Here is a 25,272-nt window from a genome sequence, read left to right as displayed (position 1 = left end):
CAGATTTATCAAGCATCCCTTTTATTAACGGTCACCTGTTACAAAAAGAACAAAATATTCAGTTAATGAAATTAGCAACAAAGTAGCGAGTGTTGATTACAGATGATATGGGACGCCTAATCCTAGAGTAGTTACAGTGGGAATAAAAACCTCTAGACTGTCAACGTGGCCATCATCTCCCACACCCAGGTTCACAGACTGCCTCCCATTGGAGCTGCAGTATGACAAACACACACACACACACACACACACACACACACACACACGCGCACGCACGCACACACACACACACACACTGTCCATGCACCTCCGGTGTTACAGTTATGTAGTGACCCTTCTGACATGCTGAGACCCCTTCTCCCCCACCGCTGCCTCCAGCCAGTTCTGAACAGAAAGTATGCACGGAGCTATGAGTTCATGAATGCACGATCATGTACGGGTTGTGACAGAGGTCTTTGGACAGGAGGCAAAGAGCTCAACAACAATATTTCAGCAGGTCCTAACTGGTACATTTAAACAATTCATATCTTTAACTTAACAAAAACAACAGAAGGACTGAGAACCCAAAGTTTGCTTAGTGAAGGAGGGGGGGATCATTTAATTGCCCTCTTAACAAAGAGAAATAACAAGAAAAATACTACTGCTGTATTCAAAGGTTTTCATTGAAAAATAAGGGTGTTCTAAAACAGAGAGAGAGAGAGAGTGGGGTCACCACACAAAGTCTTAATTATTCAGGGTTGCTGCTGTAGAAGAGGAATGTGGTGGGAGTGTAGTAATATAAAGGTCAGGTGTGGTGACTGGAGCCCATGCCTGTTCTCATAGTGACCAGCGTGGAGTCTCGGAGTGTTATGCACAGGGAATGGGCCAGAGTGAGCCCAGGTGAGGAGAGGAGCAGGATGGATGTGCGGTGGTAGTGATAGACCAGAGGTCTCTGTAGTAGTGAGGTTGGAGGTGGCTGCCTCGGGGAAAGGCAATCCTCTTCTCCCTATACTTCTGGCAAGTCCTTGTCAGCTTCCTGGAAGAGAGCACAAATGAGGAGTCTCGAGTTTGACCTCAATACGACTGTGCTTATATAGTATATCGTTTGCTGGTTTTGAGGAATCATAATAGGCGTGGCATTTACAAAACTACAATATGGTGTTGTACCTCCTCCTGTCCCTTGGTAAGTTGTCGGTTGACAGCCTGTAGCAGCTGTTGCAGTTCTCTAACTGTTTGGTTCAGTCCTGCAGTCATTTTCTCCTTCCTGTCCATTTCCTCCTGCAGACAGACAGACAAGTTTAGACCCTCCGATATCACATCAAATAGTGTCCGTTTGAGACATGCATGCAAGGAACTACAGGACATTCTGAATATATCATAACACCATATGCGGCGTCTATATTTTAGAAAATTTGCCGAAAATAGGAATGTCAGCCATCATGTGGTTAAACTTATACTGGAAACCAATTACACCAGCCTAGCTGTGTGTGGCAATAAATGGAATGTGAGCGGTACCGTCTGGGACGAGAGGCTGCTGTTCTCTATCAGGTCAGCATTACCCGTCTCCTTGGAGAGCTCCTCCTGGATCAGGTCCAGAGATTGCTGGGCCTAGAGGCAGAGTCACAACAGATTGGGAAGGAATCAGTCTGGACCAGGCTCAGCGGTTCTTTCAATAATATGTTGTTCTGCTGGGCTTACAGCTGGGTCTAGAGGTCGTCTTACCTTGTAGAGATCACCAGCCACCTTCTGCCTCTCACTCTCTTCCGTCTCCAGCTTGGACAGAGTCTGAGTCAGCTGGGTTTTCAGCTGAAAAAAAAAGAAAAGACATTTCTGAACACATGATCGTTTTCCTGTGGACATCTGGGACTTCCCATTTCCCGCTGCATTTGCGTTCACACTCTAGAGAGAGTTAACTCCCAAACCTCTTGCCAAGACATTAGAGGGTCTCATTTGCATATGACGCTGTTCTACGCTGTTATATCGTCCAGTGTACCATAATCTACTGCAACTTTAACTATTCAAATGATCACAAAGAAAAAAGCAATTAAACAGCCAAGATTTGATGAAAAGCACAGAAAAGAAAGGTCATGGATGAAAGGGTGGCAAGACAAAGACAAGGTCTGTATGAAGGTATGAAAACAGAATGATAAAGTGTGCATGTTTAAGGTGCAGAATGGAAATGGTCCTAGCAGATTTAGGCTTATGCATAAACGGCAGGAAGTCTACTAGTTAGAAGTTTGTTAGAAGCTTGATGATGGCAGAGTGAACCCAGCCTGAGAGACAGTGACAGTGACAGTACAAGTAGTGAGTTAGTGAGAGGGCCAACTTTCACAACCTCCCATTCTTGATCCACTCCATAAATTAACACTTCGTCTGAGAGCTACCAGAACTAAGGCCTTTGCACAATGCACACCAAGCCTGAATGTTCTTGAGTGTTTGCACAAAAACTAAGTGGCTGTACTTTTTTGTGCGAGAAAACTAGTTCGGTGGACGGAGTCTTGTTTGCTTGTGAGATCGTGCGGGCAAAACTGTGGCTCGAAAAAGACTCTTGAGAACTGTCAAAATGGAGTCACCACCCAATGATGAGGGTTTTTTATTACTCTGTGCCTTTCACATATGGTACTTAGTCATGGTTTTAAATGGAAAGGAATCCAGAAAGACAACACCTGTCAATCAGTATGCATTTGCTTGTAATTTATGTTTTATCAAAACAGCTTGAATACTGGCTGATGATTCTCGCTCAAAAACATGAACTCAAGTGAGCCTAAATACAGTATATCTGGAGCTATGGTAGTTTGCAATAGAATGAGAAAGCCATTTTTAAGAATCACAGAAATTTAGATCCATGTATAATGTTTGCACACAGTTTTGTTAATGCATTTTCACAATGGCCCCGGTGTGCAGTTTATTTGAATTACGGTAAGTGATGCTTAATTGCAGTACTGATATAGATTATATATTATATTATAGAGTATTAAGCATGCAATTTGTGGAGTGTATCAAGCATGCTCATGGAGGTTGTGGGTGTGTTGTCCCATTCTGTAGCACTTGTGAGAACCCGTCCTGTGGAAGTGAGTGTGGCGACGTCGCTGGGTGCAGTAAAGACAGCTGGAGCTCTAGCTACAGGGTGAGCAACGCTTACCAAATTCAGCTCCTCATTCTGCCTGACGGCCTCTGTATACGAGCCGTCAAGTTTGCTCTGCAATTCAGTCAACAGATCTTTGAGCTGAAATGAAGTTTGAGATTAAGTTTTTAATGGGTGTCTATGGGACCGTGTCCAGGATAGCACTACGCTAGATGAAGCAGGAGGCAACGAAAGTCCGCCAAGGGTGTAAGTGTGTATCCTAAAAGTCATCTAATGCTATTGGAGCAGTCAGCTGGTCTAGCACTAATTCTGCCCTGAGCAATCTAAGCTAAAATGAATGTTTGCACTATTCAGCAGAGCTATGTGATGACAATGTGGAAATAAAAACACTGGACCGTCAATAAGGTTGAAGTTCTGTATGAATGTACTGCTTTCATTAACAATAGGAAAATCGATTGGATTAGTCAGCAGCACTACAACTATGTTAGTGCTATAGCTATAGTAACTACATGAAGCGTGTGCACCCTATCATTTTTCAGCATTATATGTTTGTGTTGTGTGAAAATGATATGCCTTTTTCTTTTTTTAAATGTATAAACAATGTAGTGAAGGTCACAAACCAAAAACATGCACCATAAACATATATTGCCACCCAGTCAACACACTAGAGAATCCCTCTGTTGCAGGTGGATGAACCACATGAAAGGACTGAGGATTACGGACATCGCAGAGTCCCTGTGTCCATGGCTGCTTACCTCTCTGACCTCCGTCACATAGGTGGCGCTCTCGCGCTCCGCCCTCTCCAACTCAGACTCCAAGTGCTGCTTGTCTCTTCTCAACTAAATAACAACAACAACAACAACAGCAGCAGAACTTCAGAGACAATACCTTGAGACAAACATATTCCAATAGAGAAAAAACTAAGTATTGGGCACTGTTTTTATCTTTATTTTGTATGGACCTGTAAAGCCTTTTTGAGACTGTAATATAACGGAATATTAGATATACAAATAAACATGACTAAACTTGTACAAATGTGATGTGCAATAATACTAAAAGTGCATAGAAAATGTGAAGTGTGTGCATCTGAAGAGGACTGACATTTTCCAACTCGGCTCCATCGCTTAGTCTCTCGATATCCTGCTCCAGTGCTGTGACTTTCAGATTCATCTGAGGCACAACAAAGAGCCATAAGATAAGTGTACTGTAAACATATTGTATGTAACAACAAAATATTCTAGAGCTGCAGCAATGTTGCAAGCATGTAGCATGGGAATTTGTACTAGGTAAACCTGAATGCCCACCTCTTTCAACTCTCCCTGTGACACCTCTAGCTTCACCTTCCAGCGAGACTCCTCCTGCTCAACACTGTTCTGGAGGCGCTGCAGAATGCCCTCCTGTGGACATGGTAGGTATGACAACTCCAGTTCTCAAGTTTAAAGTTTTAACATCATGCTCAAATCATGTGCTGAAATCAAGAAACTCATCTCACCGTCTCTGCCAAAACCTTCTTGTATGTCTCGCAGTCTTTCTGTAGGACCTTCTGGGCTTCGTCAGACTCCCTCAGCTTCTCAGCCAGACCCTGGTATAAGAATAAAGCATATTTTAGTTGGTCAAATAAAAAAAACTAAATGTATGAATGTTTGTATACATTAAAATCATGCTGGATGATACAATTAAGTCATGGCATCAAGTTGGCATCAAATATATAAAACAATGTTTTAAAAAAGTAATTTAGAGAAAGGGGCACATTTCCCAGCAGCCATTTTGGACCCTCATTTACAAATTATACTTACTAGAGATCAACTTAATATCTAAAGACAATTTATTTATAGCGGCTGAATACATGAAGGTAGCATAGCCCACCAAGCAGTTGTATCTGTGCTAAGCAGTTGTACACATTAGCTCCTGAATAACCTGTTCTTCAGACAGGCACACTTCAAAACTCCAGATCCATTATAGCTGTGTGTCATTTATGATTTTGTGCTAAACTGAGTTCTAATTGTGTAGCTCAGCTTTCCAACAGAAGACAGCAGAATTGTTGGAAGCAACTTTTGTCAATGTGTGTTGGGTGGACCAAAGTTCCAAGCTTATTAAACCTGACTTCAGTTTGAAAGCTGTGAAGCTCTACCTTTGGTCTAAATTAAAACATTCCTCAGCAGTGGAGGAATGGGGTGTTCAGTAACAGGTTTTATTTTTGTTTACCTCCATGTCCCCTGATGCAGGGGTGGAACTCGAGTCTGCAGCCGACGTCTCAGCTGCTGCCCTCTCAAACATCTGCAGCCACTCCTGGTGGCTCTAGTGTACAGAGGACGGGGATGAGTGATAAACAAGACATTTAAGAGGCGACAACAGTGTAAAAAGTGATAACCCTGGATGATTTTATAAAACGTGCCTGTGCTTGCCATCTCCTCTAAACTACACTCCCAACTGGAGATGTCTCCACTTTAAGCTGCAGAGCTTTAGCTGCAAAGCACACCATAAACCTTTAAGTAACAGGTTTTTAAAACTTGCAACACTCCAAGCGCCCTTTGAAACGTTTACTAGCGACTGTAGTGCTAGTCACTGTAGAGCTCTGCGCTACAGCAAAACAAAAGAAAAAAACACATCCAGTCTGATCACACACACTAAGAGCCAGTATTTAACTCATTCACTGCCAATTAAATAAAAAAAAGAATTGCGAACTGTACCAACAATTTTTCAAATTTCTTATACCTTTTTCAAGTAGTCACAGAATATTTATCTCCAGTATAATCGATCCCCTGATGGGTGCTAATCACTGAGGGTTGCACTGTGTGGTTTCACAAATGTCAACGATGTCATTGGACCTTGTTGACATTAATCGTCTGCCTTTTGAAAATAACATAATAACATTGAAAAATACATAGTAAAAAAAAAGTGCTCAGGAGCCGAGATACAGCCTTTTTCAGTAATAAGTTAAACAAGAAGTGAATGGAGCAGCACATCTTCAAATGATGATATCTTGGGTTCTGAACGTTTTTTCCAACAAAAACAAAAAAATCACACCCTGTGTGAAGGTAGCGGAGCCTTTGAATACATTATGTCATCGATATGTGTTTATAATGTGTTTATAGCCATGTGTCATGTGAAGCTTGACCAATCACTTTGTTGACGGGTCTGACCAATCAGAGCGTCGATGACAGATAAAGTTAGTTTAAATAACTTACCTAGAAGGAGACTTTAGCCAAATAAAAATATATACAAAAAAAAACATGAGGAAATAAAAAATAAACCTTGACATCATAGTGATGTCATGAATAGTCCCCTTGCCTGACAAATCACAACCTTGACGGGCCTGACCAATCAGAACCTTGACGGGCCTGACCAATCAGAACCTTGATGGGCCTGACCAATCAGAACCTTAACGGACTCTTGGAAAAACACGTCAAAGGCACGTTGCGCCATTGCGGTAAAACACGTCAAGGGCACTCAATGAGTTAATTGCAACTCTATTTGGAAGAAGCAATATCCCACTCTAACACGTAATTTGTGATAAGCTACAACTAGGTTATTTTGCCTGATTTGTGATAAGCCACAACTATGTTAGTTTGCCTAGAGAGGTTGCATGTGGGAGTTAGGAGGTAACGGTCACAAGTCTGCCATGTCTTTTAATACAGTACATTTAACACCCATGTTAAAATCACATCAAGTTGTGTGCCCTCGTAGCCAATCAGGACAGACCAAGTGAGTGGCTTATACTAGCCAATTGGTCATAGGCTCACAGCTAAAAAAATACATACCTTCTCACTGGGTAGAGGCACGTGGGGTAGAAGTCTGTGCAGAACATCTCTGCAATCAGCCTGGGCAGTTTCAAGCACCGTCTGGTTTTCCTACAGAGGTGATGGGGAGGGAGGCAGGAGTTGGGGGGGTAAAAACAAACAAAACAAATTAAGAGATGAAATTGAATATAAACTAGACTGACGGTTCACATGCATTTGAAAAGCACTGCGCAGTAGTCATCCGAGCAGAAATGACTGTAATCTCTTGCTCTACTCTCCCACATCCCATTTTAAACCACATACTGTCAACTGACAGCCCAAGTGAAGGGGCAACAAATCATTAATAATCTCTCATCTTGAACAATATCAACCTAAAAGTTAATTTGAGTAAAAATGTTCTTGGTCCCATGTCCTGTGCCACGTTTAGCATCTCTCAATGTCAGCAGGGCCTACGTCACGTTTCACTTGACCTCAGCGTCAAACTACAGACGCATGCTCTAGTCAGCACTCCTAGGAAAAACCAACACACTGATCCACTCATCAGCCACAAAAAAACAAGTTGAAATTCCTACTTATTATGGGCAACCAGCATGCACTGTAACTGAATCCTGACAGGAGCTGATGCATCTGAAACATTAGTACGCTGGGGCATTCACCACTATTCCTATTGCCGGCCTGTGCCAGAAGGGAGCTCTCTGACGTGTTTGGGTTGTACACAACTAGTGTGCACTTTTATTTTTGTTTGACGGTAGGCCTACATAACAGGTGCCAAGGATCTCCCTGGCTCAGCGCCGAGGAGGTTCTTTCTACTGTACTTGGATGGCAAAGAACAGCTGCTTCCCTGACAGTTCAGCCTGTACCCTAGCCTGCTGCATGGAATACACACTATACCACTACTGTTTATAGCAATGCTCTCTGGTGGCCCCCTCTATACCCAAAATGAATGAGCCTGTAAATATATAAAGTATATCTTTGGCGAGGCTTTATGTCATGGCTGTTACTGAAGTTAACACAGCACTGAGCACAGCGCATTGAGAAGTCAGATTGTATACACTCATTAAAAATGTTGTTGTAGGATCAATTGTCATTGAAATGATTGAATTGAAAGCAGATTTTCACTGAAATGATTCAATTGAAACTGAATTAAACAAACTGGTTAATTAGCTGACTAATTAGGTGGTGAAACCGACAGAATGTCCAATGTACATCACAAAGCAGAATGAACACATGCTGGAGATGAGTGGCATAAGAGCGAGGGACACGGAGCAGCATAATGAATACCATGAATCTTAAATATAATGACATCTAGTGAATACATTTCTAGGGCACTGCACACTCATTTCCAAACATCAGCCTCTGAGCTTTTAGGGCAAAGGTAGAAATATTTGACGTTACATAGCATTGGGTGTAACGTATCCATTAACAATACCAGTTTATTATAACAGTCGGCTTGTTGTAAGCAGAATACGCAGGAGGAGCAAGTTAAATAATAAAAGTTAAAAGGTTCTTGAGGGGAAAAACAGCTCAATGCACAGCCAATTTTAAATCTGAGGCCAAACAAAAAGCACACAAGGAAGGCGAGAGAATGCGTAAAATGAGTATGCAGCATCGTTATGGATGATGGTGCAAAAAAAACAAAAAAGGAATCTCATTGAGTCGATCATGGCAACATTTGGGGAGGGGGAGGGGGGTGCATCAGATTCGGAGCTAGAGAGTGAAGCAGACTGGAAGTGGCGTATCGAACCTTAACGGCCTTGCTGAGTTTCCCCTGAAGCATGGCCTCTGTGGCTGACAGAGCCTCCATAGCGCTCCAGTTTTTCTCCCGAAGCTCCTGTTTTGGTCGGAGCCAAGAGAGATATCTACTTTCAGTTCAGCCTCAGGGAGAAAAAAGCATTGATTTCGATGACCCACCCAGCCCAAACAAACACAACCGGTAGGGATGACCAAGAAGTACTACATATAAACCCTGTTCTCTGAACTCTCTGTTCTTCACCCAGTGCTGCTCATGTCAGAGCCTAGAGTCTAGCTAATCCACGCTTCGCTGCGAAAAATGCATACTGACAGCCCAGAGTGCCGATTTGCCACCTCTTGTGGATAAAACAACAACAACAAAAAGCAACATGCATACATGCCAAATGTGTACATTACCTGTCACCCGTCTTACATACTTCCATGTTTACGTAAAGGTCAAAGGTTGTGAATAGTTTTAGATAAAAAATAAAGTCAAATGCCTTACAAGCCAAACCTGCGCTGTCTCTTCAAACAAATGAAATGTGGGCAATTCGTTTATGCCCACTATCACCCCCCCCCCCCACACACACACACACACACACACACACACAGTCATGGCCAATGCCCAGCACGACAGGAGTAGGACAAGTATGTGGTTGTGCAAATTTAGGTTGAAGCAATCAAAATATACTTCCTGTGCTGATGTGTGTAATTTATCTGGCAAAAAGACAACCTTGAACTGGATCAGTTTTTGGTTCTGAAATGTTGTCTTGCAGCCCAGAATAGTGGGTAGTAGAGACTAGGAAAGGAAGAAGTGGTAGACTGGAATGTAGAGGTTATGGGAAAGAGCGACTCCGCAGTGAGGGGTGCATTTCAGAGGACCACACACACACACACACACACACACACACACACAAGGGAGACTTTCTGGGCTAAACTGGAGATTTGTAGGTTACATCGTCAGGGAAACGGCAGGAAACCTACGTTGTTCTTCTTCCTATGGAGTTCCAGCGAGTCCCTCAACTCCGCCAGCTCCGTCTGTAGATCAGATACCTGCTTCTCCTTATCTGACAGCCTGGGAGAACAGAAAAGAGTGGCAGAGCGAGGGGATGAGAGGATGATCACCTGGCAGAATAATTTATAGAGTGGAGAACATTCACAACGTGTTGTAATGTGTTGTGTTGTGTAATTGTGCTGCAGCACTCACGCTGTAAGCAGTTCTGGGCTTGGTGCTGCTATGTGGGACTGCTGTTAGAAAATAAAATATACAGTATGTAAATATACACATCCATTTCAAACAATGTCTTTGTCTTCTTTGTCACTCTTCAGCGAAGCAGTGCATTGGAAGCTCCAGCCCTCACCTGTTGCTGGAGCTGCTCCACCTTCACGCCCACCTCTTTCGTCTTTGCCTCCAGCTCCACCTGAAGTGCCTGGACCTCATGGTCTTTGGCAGCCAGCCTGTAGGGTCAGAGTTCACGTGATTATGTGTTCCGTATGGTCAGGTCTATAGTCGTAGGTATGGTCAGATCAATGCAAGGAAAACACTACATATGGTCGGATCTATGCAGGGAGAATGTTATGCCGATATTGGACTGTCAAATATTGATTTATCATTTATGATTGTATGGGGGCTATTTCATTACTCCATTCTATCTGTAATCATTTAGAAAGCTCAGGGTACAGGCCCTCTTGGGCTTAGGGGACAGGACATTCAAGAGAAACATGCTTGTTTTTGATGCTGTTGGATTCCACAAATCAGCTTCACCTCGACTGGATGTATACATTTTTCCCAGAACAGTACATATGGTTGGGTTTAAGCAGGGAGAACAGTGCGCATGGTCGGTCTATGCAGGGAGAACAGTACTTAATGGCAGTCCTATGCAGGGAGAACAGTACGTATGGTCGGTCCTATGCAGGGAGAACAGTACGTATGGTCGGTCCTATGCAGGGAGAACTCTATGTATGGTCTGTTCAACGGAGGGAGAACACTATGGTCGTGTGGTCAATGGTGCTGCATGTTCGCAACTTACTGAGCCTGGAGCTCTTGAAGCTGAGCTTCGGTGTCTGCACTGGCCTGCTCCTCAGAGATCTCTGCTCGTCTCAGCTGCTCCGTCTCTGCCTGCAGGGCAGCCAACTGCTGTGCCAGAGCCTGGAATGAAAAGGCACAGCGATACTTTCAACTTAGGACTATCTGAGGAACAACATACAGTACACCAACCCCAAAACAAACAGCTTCTACAACAACAGGTAAACCGAAGGAATTAATGGTGGGTTTAAGAGGTGTAATAGCAGTTAAGTCCTCACCTCAATGTTCTGGTCTCTGGCCGAGCATGAGTCTTGTGCAGCCTGTAGGCTCTCCTCAAACGATTTTAACTGCTCGTCCTTCTCATGGATCCTGGAAAACAATAGTGAGTCTTTGACACAGAATTGTCACATTCGAGGACGTCAAGAAACAGAATGAACACCTCTATACCAAACATGTCAACTTACTTGCTCTGTAACTCATCCACTATTGACTCTGAAGACATCTGCAATACATCGCAAAGAGAACAGAAGTTAAACAAACAAATTAAATAAACTAGCGGGTCTGTTTATGGTTATGTCCGAGTTATAGTGACATGCCTATATATGCCAATTTTAATATATAGGATACATAATGAAATAAATGGTTATGGATTATGAAGGATATTGGTTTTAACCCAACTCACCTGTTCTGCAGTCTGTCGTTTTAAAGACTCCACCTGTTGTTTCAGTACCTCACTCTCTTCCCTGACCACCTACGACAGAGAAAGCAATTAGCAATTTGGCTTTTCTTTAGTGGCCATTAGGAACAATGATTACAAAGCAAGTCAACAAAATGCAGAGTCACTTAAAGACAAGCTGAGGTCAGTGAAGTAGGGCGTGAAAGTGGGCGAGCACGAGTCGTTTCCTGAGCCTGCTACTTTCTGATGCTGCGTTAGAATCCTGTTTCTTCCTTATTAAACTTAATTTATACTCTGTGGTACAACAGTGTTGCTTGCCGAAAAGAACAGGTTTGATGCGACATGTTAGCTTGAAAATCTTGCAAACTGCACCCACACACCTTGAGCTCCTCCTCCTTGTTGGCAACTTCTATCAGCCCAGTCTTCAACAGATCCTCCACTGTTTTAATGTTCTCTTCTCTCTCCTGGACACTGTGGGCAGAAGACAAAGGTAGGCGGGGGCAATCTTACTCTCACAAGTATTTATTTGAATACGTTAAAGAGGAATACAGTACTGTGAGAACGTCATCTCAGTGTGGGAAACTGACTGCGTTACCCGTTACCTATTCACTTCGTGCCTTATGGCACATAAGGCCTTAACTGACTGTGCTATACAAGTCATACTGGGTTTATATACTGTAATGGTACCAAGTTATGCTAAAGTAAAAGTAAAATAACCAAAAATAGACGATCTACAAGCTCTGAACGCATCATGAGCTTGTAGCGTTATATATGTGTATATATATATATTCCCCTCCTTTACAGATACAGTATGCCCAAAATAGGGATCCCAGGTTGAAAGTGGTTAATAAAGGGGTGGTCCTAACAACCCCCAAAATGTAGTACGATCAGGAATGTATTTTTATGAATGTATGTGTTGACACGCACCTCTTCTGAATCTGTTCCAAAGCAAGCTGGGAGGCAGCCTGCACAGAGAAAGTCAAAATCAGACAGAAACATAGAGGGTGCATCAAATAACAAGCCTGCACACACAGAGTTGTTGTTTTTTCTCTGTAAAGGAAAATAATAAAACAACTAGGGATGCATGATTAATTGATCATATCAGCAATATCCGCTTAAAAAATGCTATCGAACAGATATCAAAATAATATTGTGGTTTTAGCCTATATTTTATTTTTGAATGTGAACCTGAAAGGGCCTTTTGTGATGATAAAAGCTGCAAATAATCCTAACCCTAATACGTTTAGAAGTCTGCATCTGTACCCTGAATCACAGTTACTGTACAACAGGTGTAAGATAAACCCTACTGGAAACTTGTACTGCAATATCAGTGTCTGTTGATTTGACCACGCAATTAATTAGTAATCGGATATCGGCCAAAATTTCAATATCGTGCAACCCTAAGAACAATCGCGTTCCACAACTGACCTGTTCAGAAATCTGAGCCTGCAGACTCTGCAGCTCTGCCTTCAGCGACATGTTCTCATTATGCATCGCCTGTGGAGGAGAGACAAACCAGATAGTCAATGCCTGCATTCAGACACAATGGCATTTATGGTGGTCTCAACAAAGCCTCTGCAAAGGCATTCTGTCATCACAGCCCTTTTCAAATCCAAAAACATTTGTATGCCATTTGACAGTGTCATTTCTCAATAACAACTATCAGTTTGTTGCAAACGTCCTCCTTTCAGTACGTCTATTGGCACCGAGAGGCCTGCGACGGTCCAACACATTCCTGCAAACTAACCAACCAGAGCAGTGTTGGTACAAGGCAGTGGCTCTACCTGCATGTTTGTTTCTCTGTTGGCCAGGCTACTCCGCTCTGAGTTCAGCGAGTCCTCCAGACTCTTCCTCTGCAGCTCTTTCTCAGCCAGCCTGGACACAATCAGCACATCACATTAGCAAGAGTCAACAACAATATAGCTCATAGATAGGATCACTATTGGTGCGTTTTCACAAAGCCAAAATGCTTGCAGTATAGTAGAACATCTGAAATCCATGTCATGTGAAAATGTGCATTGATCTTGTACGGCGGCAGTTTTGGTGTTCAAAAACGTTCCTAGTAATATTTCCGGCATGTATTGGCGGATTTACATTTTCCCTATAGTGAAAACGCATGACATCATTTTACCGGATAGCGTCATGACGTTGCATAAGGATAAAGAGCGTATATTGAGAGAGCATTTTAGTCGGTTGTTGTGGTCGAGCAAACATTGCTTTCAACAAGATAGAGCGTCCAAAATGTTTCAGAGCAATGTTGACATAACTGAGAAAGGTGGAACTACATATGTTGCATGGAGATGGCATGTCCAACCTATACGATGTAGGCAATGTTAAATTATCTCTGTTAAAAGGGAGAGGGTGGGCGAGACAAGAGAGAGGCACACAGAAGGGCAGCAGCGCACAGCTGTCTTTAATATTATTTAATAAGTGGCTGTTTAAAAAAAGAGTGATTAACAAGCAATTAAGCTGACATTTCAAGATGTCACATTGGACATGAGATTTTAGGCTAGAAGCATAACTGCCAACTCCACCAGTTAAACCCTGTGTCCCCATGATAATGAATGATTGAGAATTTGTTTTAATAATTTAATTAGAAAATGTTAAATTAAGATTACATTAGCTTGTAACATGCAGATAGAAGCCTTGCATGCTTACAGTCAGTCACCTCTCGAGTATAAAGTACTATGCCACTACAAATTAAACAAATGAAAACGGTTGCTTACCAGGCATTACCAATACTTTTACTGCCAAGGAGGGCATGTGAAAACAACCGTCCCACTGCCATTCCAGCAAGTTATGCTATTGTTTTGCTGCTAATATACAGTGTAGTGAGAAACACTAGTGAGAGAAAAACACTTTTAGTGAAAATAGCTGCAAGCTCACAACGTGTGGCAGTGCAATCAATGCCTAGTGAGCTTGTAGATCAGCCGTTTTAGCTCATTTTGACACCAATAATGCCATGCCTAAAATGTCCACACCAGGTAGAAAGTGGTTAAGAAAAGAAATAAAAAAATAAGTAGAGCATCTCTCTTACAGTTTCTGCAGCTCTTCAAAGTGGGAGACCTGGGTTGCCTGGATGAGGAGACAGTTCATTAGCCTACATAACAATAAACTAGACCAGATGGAATTTGTGTGGTGCATGTGAATCAGTGGTGAGTGAGGTCAGTCCATGTACTGTACCTGTGAAGACATCTGGGCCTGCAGGCTCTCATTCTGGACTTGCATGCTCTCGGTCTGCAGCTTAAGGGCTTTGTTTTCATTCAACAGTTCCTGTCAAACAAAATGTAATCATCAGTTAACATTATGGGTGTGCTGATATACTAATTTCACGATACGATACATGATATTGGGCTCACGATATCGATACGATACAAAAAAAAGCAAATGCAAACAAATACTTCTGTTTTTGTATTATTATTATCCTTTTTTTAAAACGCCAAAACGATACATATCGTCACGAAAACGTATCGCGATACGATATATCGGCACACCCCTAGTTAACAGTTTTTTTATTTCATTATATCCTGGATTTGATCCGATCTAGTGGTGCTTATTTTATTAAGTTATGCTCAGCTGCGTCGGTCACTAAACCCATGTTCTCTTTGGTCTGTAGTGTGATGCTGTCATGCATGCGTTACCTGCACTTGGCTCTGCAGTGAGTCATCAGGTAAGCTGTGCTGGGAAACTTCCAGCAGATGCATCACTTTCTGCTCCACCTGCTCCTTGGAGACGATGGTGTCCGTCAGGCTGCTGTGGAGCGTCTGAATCTCCTTGTTCTTGTTGTTCATCTCGGTCTCCACCGACAACAGCTGGCCCTGGAGCTCTGACATATGCACGCAATGAATATAAACTGCACCCACTCATTAATATTTTGAGAGGTATAGTCAGATATCTGCACAATGTTTTATTGCTGTACCTTGTTTTGCGGCTTGAAGCTTTTCTCTCTCTGCGTTGACATTGTGGAGGTAATTCTGGAGCTCTTCCCAACGCCGCTTAGCATCCTGCAGTTGAGCCTTGCCCAAAAAACAAAAGTTTTATTTGTTGAAAACTTTCCTCATATAATCTCATACAATTTATTAACAGAAATGGAACTTCTGAAATGTGGGAAATGGCCACACAAAAAAAAAAGTATTTCCTCCAACTTTGCGGCAATTTTAATCAACCAACCAATCTGCTTAGAACCAAGTATGTTGTTACGCGTTACTCCCTTTATGCCACACCCCGTTCCTCTTTGTTAGAAAAAACAATGACTGTGCCAAATATGGGTTTAGTCCAACATGCCAAACACGTTTCACATATGTGTCAATGAATGTGCACTCACAAATACCAATTCCCTCAAAATTCTGTTTGTTTCTTCGCCCGGCAGTCGAGTTGCTGTTGTGGCAAGACAACGAGGTACATTTCCAACTGTGCTTATGGTCGGGATAAAGACAGGAAAGGCTGAACCTTGGGTCGGCTGCAGGGAAGTGGTGTTTACGCCCAGCACAAAGCCTCAAACATCCCCGCTTCCTGGACCAATACAATCCTTGGACCTCCACTTCCATGTTCTATTCTACAGCGAGTCCACACACACAGCCTCCTCCCAAAGACTTCCACTGACCCAGTCCACCTCCCTACGGAGACCGCTAGCCATCTTTAACCCCACCTAGGCTGCTCAGGCACTGTTCACCTCGCATCATTGCCTATCCAGTGTACGGAGTTGCTTAGTTAAATAAACACACACAGAAGATGCTAGTGTGCATTTAAGTTAGCGTACCTCCAGCTGGGACACGTTCTGCTTATAGCCGACCTCCAGTGACTTCCTCTGGTGTTCCTCCTGTTGCAGCTTGCTGTTGTTCTCCGCCAGCTCTTTCATCAGGCCAGCATACTCCGAACGTAGCTTGTTGAGCTCTGCTGAGTTCCTGCAAAACACACACACGCACACACCCCTCAACTTCAGTCACACTTCAGTGTTACGTTCAGAGCTAAATAACGACCTTTTATTAAATATAACCATGGCAATATCCTTGTTATACTTTTTATTTTTACTCCCACACAAGCTGTGCAGGGGATTTCAAATGTTGAATGTATTTGGATCAGAATTTAAAAACATTTTTGTTCTCATCAACTACCATTGAATGGGTGATGATGATGGTGGCCATACGTTCTACTGAGCTTTATTGCAATGTTTTGTATTTGTATTATATGCTGGATATTACTGATATTACTGCTGAATTGAGTACAATGGAAACAGATTGTTTTGTATTAGTGCTGATTTTAAAATACATTAAATAGGAGATCAAATGCAGAATTCTGACAATATCTCCAATGTTACACACACAAACACTCTAAATATTTAGGAATTTGTTTCACTTCTAGTTAAAATAAAATAAAATGTGAATGACAGCCAGCCCTGAAAGAATGTTTTAGGCTGGAATTCTAAAATACAGTGTGTGACTGTTAACTGTGAGCGCTTTCAGTTTGTGGAATGGACTAGGAACATGCTGACGGCCCAGATGGTGTTAACTACAAGCTGTGGTCTGAGTGGTACTAACTTGCTCTCCATCTGGTTGGTGGCAGAGCTGACAGCATCTCTCAGGATGCCATTCTCCTGCTGCAGACGGCTGATCTGACTCTCCAACTGTTCCCTCACCTGCTGGAACTACATATGAAAGCAGAAAAAAAAGAACCAATGGAACCAAAGAAATCAAAGACATGGGGACAATGTTTTCTGCTTAAATTATTTTACATGTATTTAGTTCAGAATGATATCTTAACAAAAATAATATTTCATGGAAGGTAAACTTTTTAAAGAGATTTTTTAAATACATCTTTATAAATTCCACAAAAGAATATCAGAAATACTCATGAATAATGAAATGTACAGCCTTGAGAGAGGCATGGCTATATTAGGGAGCTTCGGAGTAACCCTCACTTTAATCTGCATGGTCTGGAGTTCCTGGAAGCTGCCCTGGGTTTTTGCCTGCATACTGCCAAGCTCCTTCTCCATGGCTCCACGCTGGTCTCTAATCATGGACTCTGCTCGACCAGTCTTCTGCTTCTCCACCTGAAGCTCCTGGCACAGAGAAACGACACACACACACACACACACACACACACGTCATCAGAGACCAAGAAATCAGTCAGCAAGGTGGAGATTAAGCATATTAACCCGTTAAGACCTGGAACTGTGTCATTTTTAGATTTGAGCTAAAAAGCATTATTTTACACTTTGGGCTATTCAAAAATAGCAGATATACAAGCTCATAGCGCGGCACCGAGTGCCGCGCTACGAGCTTGTAGATCTGCTATTTTTGAAAAATCGGGAAAATGTGTGCAAATCTTTGAATATATATATTTTTAAAGCGAACATTTTTAACTCAAATCTTTGCTTCTGGGGGGTCCCTGGAACAAAATATTTTGATGGGGGTCCGCGGCCAAATACATATAATTTTGGGGGTCCTTGACATGAAAAAGATTGAGTACCACTGATATAGAAACAAACGTTTTTGAGAAAACTGTTGAGATTTAGGAGACACGTAGAGTCGGCTTCAGGTCTCAATGGGTTAAATGGAAAGGAGGTATGTTATCTCTTTGGACAGGCGATGCATGGGGGTATCTCTACCTGGCTGAGCTGCTTGACTTTGTCCTTGGCGATAGAGGCCTCCTCCTGCAGGGTGGTAAGGAGGCGTTCCCTCTCCTGAGCTGATGGGTCAGCCTTGGTCGCAGACTGTTGGAGGCACAGAAAATTAACAAAAGACAGAAACCTACATTTAGAAATGGCATGGTCGCTGATGCTGTGCCCTGAACCCCTGCGCTACTTGCCTTGTGCCAGGCATCCAGGGCACTGGGGCTCTTCTCTTTGAGGAGGGTCATCACACTGACCGCCTCTGCTTCTGACAGAGCCAGACCAGCCAGACCGGACAGCAGCTCCTTCAGCTTCACCTCAGCGTTTTCTGTCGTATGACATGAGAAGGAAATGAAACGTGGTATAGTGTGAATGGACATCACACAGGAAGTAGGAATCACAAGTAAACGGTAAATATTAACACTTCTTCTGCTGCTACCTTTGTCAGTCTCGTTCTTCTGTTTCTTTCCGCTACCCTTGGATGGCAGGTCGTCATTGTGAACCACTTGATGGTTAGCAGGAGCCGCAGAATCAGCCAGAACATGGGACTCCTCTACCAAGGCTACTGAATGGACAAACAGTTTTTAATACTTAGCCCAAACAGTCAACTGGGACAATCTGCAGTTTGACAAGATGTCCTGCTGCCGGATCTTCCCAGCATTCTTACCGTGTTCTGTCTTCTGCTTCTTGGCAGAGTTCTTCTTCTTGCCGCTGTTAGTCGGAGGGGCGGCGCCATCCTGAGCTTTGGTCTCTGCCACCACCGGAGCCTCCTTCTTGACTGGAGCTGGGGCAGGAATCTGTTCCACTTTACCATCTGGCTGCTGGTCATCCACTGGATAGGGACAGATCAGGTTGATGTTTCAACACAAAGATCACTTTTATGAGATTTATATAAAAGCGGTAGGTTCAACATTTCCAGAGATAAATGTGCGCTTGACAAATCCACCCACACCACTGTTCAATGCTCTTCTCTACTTACCAGCCTCTGCCTTCTGTCGTTTCTTCTCCTTCTTCTTCCCAGAGGTTTGAGGAGGCGTCTGGGCCAGAATCTGGGTCTGGACCTGGACCTCAGGCTGGTGAGTGGGTAGACTGGCTTCTTTGCTCAGAGTCACAGGTGACTCTGCCTTGCGGCCGGTCACCTTGGCACCGTTCATCTCTGGTTCTTCAGCGGCAGGAGGATGATGATGAGAAAGAGCTGAGGCTGCAGCCGCAGCAGCAGCTTTTGCCGCCTTCTTCTCCCTCTTCTTCCTCTCCCTCAGACCAACCGGAGCCTCCGGTGGCGCCATCACAGGCACAGGGGTAGGAGTCGGGGGAGCCACAGGTGCCGGCTCCTCCTCCAGGTCTGGAGTTGAGCCACTGATGGCGTCGGTGATGTCAAATTCCCGTAGATCCTCTTCCGATTCTCCTCCCCCGCCACCGCCCGCACTGGCGCTCTCTTTCTTCTTGCTCTTCTTCTTCTCATTCTTCTTGCGGGTGTCCGGTTTGGAAGGTGGCAACTTGAGGTCACGTTTCTGCCGCGCCAGCACCTCATCATATGACGTCTCCTTCATGAACAGCCAGAAGAAGAGGAACATGAGGGCGATGACCAGGGAAGGAGCCAGGATAAGCAGGTACTGAGAGTCGTAGATATCCACCGCCATTCTGCATAGAGAAAACACAGATAGTGTTCAGGTCAGTCATAAAGAATGCCCCATCCAATTTACAAGATAAAACATTTGACAATTTGACACTTTGAGAGTTTTACTCAAAAAAATGAATTTCAGTAAAAAATAAACCAGACAGTATTAATCAAATCACGTCTGGTGTGACAAAGCCTTTCAAAAACAAATAAAAATAGCAGATCTACAAGCTCACAACATGCCACATCCCGACACATTGTGAGTTTCAAGCTTGTGGATCAGAAACCTTTGGAAATGTTTTCAATAGGGCTTAATTGATGAACTAATTTCAGGACAGCCAAGTGCAGCAGAAAGCATGCTGGGCAAGACCTAGGCGATTGAGTGTCTTAACGGAAATACTGAGATTTGGCGGAAGTACCGCTCAAGGAAATGACGTTGACTTTACAAATCTGTTTACATTCTCCGTGAATGAAACAAGCGTTATGATTGGTCGAAAAATATAGTTTCCGAGGGAAACGCGTACAACGGAAGTCCTGCCCTATAGATACTATGGTTAGGGTCGTGACTAGGCTCTTCTCTTCGCAGATAAGTGAGGCTGGGAACGAGGCTAAGCAGAAAGGGGAATTAGAGCCAAGACCAGCAACTCCCGTCTTGTCTTGTTAACCTGAGGGCATTTCACTTCTGTGTGTCACCTAAACACCAGCTTGTTGCTCTCACACACACACACACTCTCCTCCAACGTAGGTGCTACATGCTATCATAACCTTCTAAACATGTTAATTGACAGGTGAATAATCACGGTCAGTGTGGCATGTGAATTGGTGCGGGTATGAGAAGAAAGAGGGGGGGGGGGGGGGATTAGAACATCAAGATCTCTTCCTGTCCTCTCCTAGTGATATTATTATCCTATTAGACAGAAACACACTGCCTCAAAGTCTAATGCCTTCCTACAGAGATGCCACTTCCCCCAGGGCAGATTGATTATGACGGCATTGAAAATGCAAGGCTTGGCCAGAAAATGCCACTGCCTTTGCTAAGTTAAAACAGAATGAACTAGAAAAAGTGCTCCTCGGAGCACAAGTCTCCGCCAGCAGACTTGTGTTGGGAATGTTGGGAATGTTCTAATTCTTATGTTCTAATTCTTACAAAAAATAGAACATGTTACTGTGTCATAGTAACATGACACAAGTGTCCTATCCGTCTGTATAAGTGTCCTATCCGTCCTGTCTGTATAAGTGTCCTATCCGTCCTGTCTGTATAAGTGTCCTATCCGTCCTATCTGTATAAGTGTCCTATCCGTCCTGTCTATGTAAGTGTCCTATCCGTCCTGTCTGTGTAAGTGTCCTATCCGATTGTTACAGTATCCGCCATTTCTCAGCCATTTCGTGATTATTCCTGTCTTACCTCACTTTGAAAGAGGCACAGACTCTTTCAAAGTGACACATGTATTTATAGGCCGCTATACGTCACTAGCCAATCAGATCACACTATTTCACCGTATTGTCACGTGTCACGTGAGGCTTGCCGCTTGACCAATGTTAGTCCCAGTTTCAGAAAGTGAAAACAAACTCTCCTGGTGGAGACAATTAGGGGCACAACAGGAAATGGACAACCAGGCAAAGGGAAAGCCCCAGTCCAAGTGACTGTCAGTGGTCACTAACCTCCTCCGACCCTTGCTTACAAGGATGACATTCTAAACTCAAATAGGAAGGCTTTGCGAGGGGCAAAAATACATCCATGTGTAAATGTCACCCACTAAGGGTCCGCAGTTTGGTCCTTGTCTGCGTGCCCCTGAGGGAGGCACGGAGTAGGCACACTCAATAGTTTCTCTTAAGCCTTAAACCTGAAATCCCTCAACTATAAAAAAGACCATCAGTTGAAGAACCCTGATATTTACTTTTTTTAGTCAGTTTAGTGCCCTAGCAGACTGAAGACGCTATGCTAGCAGCCAGTCTTTAGTCCCTTGAGGATATATGTAATAATCAATTACAGATAGGGGGCTTATGGAGGCAAACAAAAAATGTCATCACGGTCAACAGACAAGACCACCTACAGAAGCTACAATGAACAAGTTTCAACACAAGTTGCCCCTTGTGAATCATTTCTTGGCAAAGTAACAGACGAAATGCTTGTGCATGTGCAGTGACAAGGAATGCTTAGCTCACTCACAGTATCAAGTATTCACACACGTCACTTATACTGTACAAAGGTAAGAATGTCGACTTCATACATTGTTGACCATTATCAAAGATTTTACCATTGCTCAATTAAGAATCATCCATCCATATAGGAAGCTTTAAAACCCCCTAAAACCCTAACTCAACTGCATTTTAAGATGGCTTTAGTAGGACCACCATGTTTGTCATCGATGTGAAATGACGTTGACAGTGGCTGCCCCGAAGTCAATACCCTCCTGCTCTCTACTCAGATTGGTGTCTGTAATAAAGCACGGGCGTCAGCTTCGTGTAGATCTCCTATACTGGGCCTCTTAGGTAGGCCAATTTGGATTAAGCAGATTACCCATGATAATACATTTAAGAATAACTTTCCGCTGCAGTGCTTCTTTGGACCTACTGACACTTCTCATTACTTCTTGTGTGACACACAGCATCGAGTGGGGCCTAGAATAACGTTGCCGTGTGTAATACACTTCTCTTCTTTCCCCATCCTGAAAAACATGGGTAAAAGGCACACTTCACCTGCTAGCAGCATATCAAATAACTTACTTATTACTGCAACTTTTATACTCAGCTTTCACAAAGTCAAAATATTTTGACGGAGAATTTTTGCCTTGCACATTCAATCCCTATCCTGACTGGAACTTAACAGCGACGGCTCGCGGCTGTAAGGCATTATGTGTCAAAGAGTGTGCATTCCTCAGCATTCAGGAGGCTACAGGGTGCCATGAGGGCTAACTCTTAACAAATACATGCTTCCATTGTGGGCGGAGAATGCGTTGTTAGACAGAGAGGGACATTGTGTGAGTGTGAGTCAAATGTAAGAAACTAGCTTGATGAATATAATATTCTGAAGGGAAAGCAAAGTCTTGTACTGCTGATTTATTTGCATTCAGAAGTAACCCAATTTCTGTCCTCATTAGAAAGTGCTTCGTCTTGGTCATGGCAGTAGAGGAACAACATTTCAAAGTACATACTGACATGAGGTGGAACAGGCTGGAGAGAGTGGGATGATTAGTTTACAAAACCTGAACATAAATCAGCTAGGCTACTTTATCAGATTAATTCGCATTGACAAAACGAATGTACCGCATACATGTGTTTAGGAAAACAAGGAGAAAGCAGCACAACTTCAAACCCCTTTTCTACCATTTTACAGAACTGGATAGCAGTTAGAAATTCCCTCAAATTTTCTTATGCAGTTTTTACGAGAGGCTGTGACTTCACAGCAGCTGGGCATCTGAAGATTGGGCATGCATGGGATCAAGAAGTGCAATTCCTGTTGTTGCGTTCTTTTAACACTATGCCTCAGCTCAGACTAGAAAGTGCAAAAGTTTCTTCTGTGTAGCCAGAGCCATGTCTGAGCATGGAAATGAGCCGGGAGGACAAAGCCCTCTCGGGCCATTGGCTCCCCGGAATCCAGCCACTTGGCGGGTCAGACTGCTTTGGAGGCAACAGACACCAAGGGAACCCCTGATAACCGTCAGATAGGATATGGAAAAAACATGTAGGACTCAGTACTTAGGATTGCAATTGGCAACGCCATTAATGAAGCAACATTATTATCTATTGCTGCAGGCCAAGAGAATTTTTAAGTAGTGTTTAAGCATAGCAGACCTACTCTTCCACATAACCTGCCTCTAGCTGATATTACAAGGAAATCACTAGTTTTCCAATGAATGAAGAATATTGGGGACAATGTTAATGTGTCACAAATCTTTCAAAATCTAGGTTATGCCAAACAGCTAATAGCTGTTGTGGCCATGTTTCTCATCCCACAATGCACCTCGAGTCATAGGCTGATAAGATGTCCAGCTACCACCCTGTTGAGTCATACCCATGTAATATGAAAGCATGGAGTAATGCTGTGTAATTAACCTGATTTGACAGTGTCTCCAGTTTAAGGATAAACTAGAAACGATATTGCTAGTAATGGTCCAATTCATTTGTACAGTTATGCTGTGGTGGTAAAAAGTTGATAACTAGATTTGATTCAGCACAAGTGATTCAAAATAAACAGCCCTTTGAAACACATACTAAGGATGTCACATGGAAATGGACAGGAATTTCAAGGTCACTGCTTGAGTAAAACTAACATAAATATTATGTACACTCACACACAATATATAGAGAGGTGTGTACTAGTTTTTCAAACAAGTTACACCCAGACACAAGTCAAAAGAGTAACTCATAAACAGATAAATGTTGATTTAATAAGTAGTATTTCTTAAAAATTGGGTCAAATGTTCCATGAATTTAAAGGGCCAAAAGAAAAGTTTACTACACTTTAATTGAGTCATTGTTCACTTAAAATACGAACTTAGCTGTTAGGGGAGAGGTACTTTATAACAGCACCTGCACCACATCCATTGGCTATAACCTGGTTGGCTGACTGTAATTGTGTTCACAGTAAGACATTAGTTTAAAGCATACATGTTTATGATATAGACAGGCTGGTGGTCCTGCTCAATGTGAGGATGAGTGAGTACTGAATGTTCCAGCCAGCCGTCATGCCCATAAGTCGGTCTTGCACAAATTATATCAAGTTATTCGAGCCACCTAAATGATAGCTAAACTGATGGTGGAGCCTGGAGGTAAAACGGCTACATAGCGCGAGTAAGAAAGAAAGACACACTGAGCGAGCCTCTAATCTCACCGTCTAGTCAGTCACACGTTAGCTTGAACATGAACCTTGAAAAGGCAAGGAGGGGCACCCACACTCACACACACATGTCGACGGCAAGGCTCTGGCTCAGCCGGCCGGAATGACTCGAGCCACGGTTATGACGAGAAAGAACCCCGGCCAATTTTAGCGACCCAACCCCCGCAGAACGGCATGGCCGGTACCGTTTACAGAGAGACAGCGTGGGGGTGGGACCCCCGTGTCCGTGGGTCCTGCAAGGCTCAGCTGCTGTCAAGTCAGGAGTCTAACCTCGATGAATGAGCTAACTAACGTTAGCTTGGCACTAGCAAGTTGCTGGCTAATACAAATACGGGGAATACGGAGTAGTTAAAAAGGACTGTTAAAAGTACGTCAATTATCGTCAATTAATAAAGAAAAAGTGCCAATTATATTCAGATTATCAATGAATGTCCAGAGGCGTGGTGGGGACCGACAAGTCCACGGCGGGCCTCCTCCTAGCTGACCCAGCCTCCTTGTCTCCTGAAATCTCTGACCCGTTCCTGCGTCCCGGTTTTCCGTCATGTTCTTAAAGGCCGTTCCCAGGCCTGGATGAACTGCTTAGCCACGCAGAGACCAAACGAGCGGACCAATTTAAGAAGACAAAAATACAACATACATCAGGCAAATGCTGCTGATAAGGGCCTACCTGGAGTGTGTAACGTGCGGTTCTCTAGCTTAACGTTAAAAATGTTGAAATGGCGTTGCTCCTCCGCGGTGGTTGAAGACAGCGGACCCTCCAGGCCAGCAGCTCCTACCCTAAGCTAAGCCTTCTGTCAGTCTATCTACACTTTGTGTTGCCATGTCCGCTTGTTATAAGCGGTTGTTATTCTGTAAAGTTGCTTATCTGTAGTCGCGTTTTTTGGGGGGCTTGTTTTTAAAGTGTAGTTACTTATTTTGGGCTTGTTTCCTGTTGTTGTTTTATCCATGGTTCTCAAACATTTGCATG

General features: G+C 43.3%; 1 protein-coding gene across 8 annotated transcripts; it reads right to left on the bottom strand.

Moving 5' to 3' along the window:
• On the bottom strand, positions 1-25,259 carry ktn1 (kinectin 1). Of its 8 annotated transcripts, none has more exons than XM_084045785.1 (36): positions 24,973-25,259; positions 18,827-19,488; positions 18,515-18,679; positions 18,287-18,412; positions 18,045-18,175; positions 17,845-17,949; positions 17,155-17,295; positions 16,775-16,881; positions 15,997-16,141; positions 15,157-15,253; positions 14,879-15,063; positions 14,421-14,510; positions 14,275-14,312; positions 13,022-13,112; positions 12,666-12,734; positions 12,165-12,202; positions 11,618-11,708; positions 11,244-11,312; positions 11,026-11,063; positions 10,840-10,930; positions 10,566-10,684; positions 9,897-9,993; positions 9,743-9,780; positions 9,520-9,610; positions 8,549-8,635; positions 6,826-6,915; positions 5,270-5,362; positions 4,557-4,646; positions 4,369-4,461; positions 4,166-4,234; positions 3,820-3,903; positions 3,122-3,205; positions 1,702-1,785; positions 1,495-1,587; positions 1,147-1,257; positions 1-1,015 (listed from the first exon to the last, which is right to left on the bottom strand). In XM_084045785.1, exons 2-36 carry the CDS (start codon positions 19,485-19,487, stop codon positions 986-988), a joined length of 3,831 nt encoding a protein of 1,276 aa, XP_083901911.1. In that variant the 5' UTR covers position 19,488; positions 24,973-25,259; the 3' UTR covers positions 1-985. The 8 variants fall into 8 exon arrangements, with proteins under 8 accessions (XP_083901911.1, XP_083901916.1, XP_083901909.1 ...); XM_084045790.1 differs by having other exon boundaries at positions 18,287-18,409; XM_084045783.1 differs by having other exon boundaries at positions 9,743-9,783; positions 24,973-25,256.
• Between the last annotated feature and the right edge of the window lie 13 nt (positions 25,260-25,272).

The sequence above is a fragment of the Gymnoscopelus microlampas genome, assembly GCF_963454915.1.
Source record: "Gymnoscopelus microlampas genome assembly, chromosome: 20".
Classification (NCBI taxonomy): Eukaryota; Metazoa; Chordata; class Actinopteri; order Myctophiformes; family Myctophidae; genus Gymnoscopelus; species Gymnoscopelus microlampas.
The sequence above is the reverse complement of the archived record's forward strand: the minus strand, read 5'-3'. Positions and strand labels throughout refer to the sequence as shown.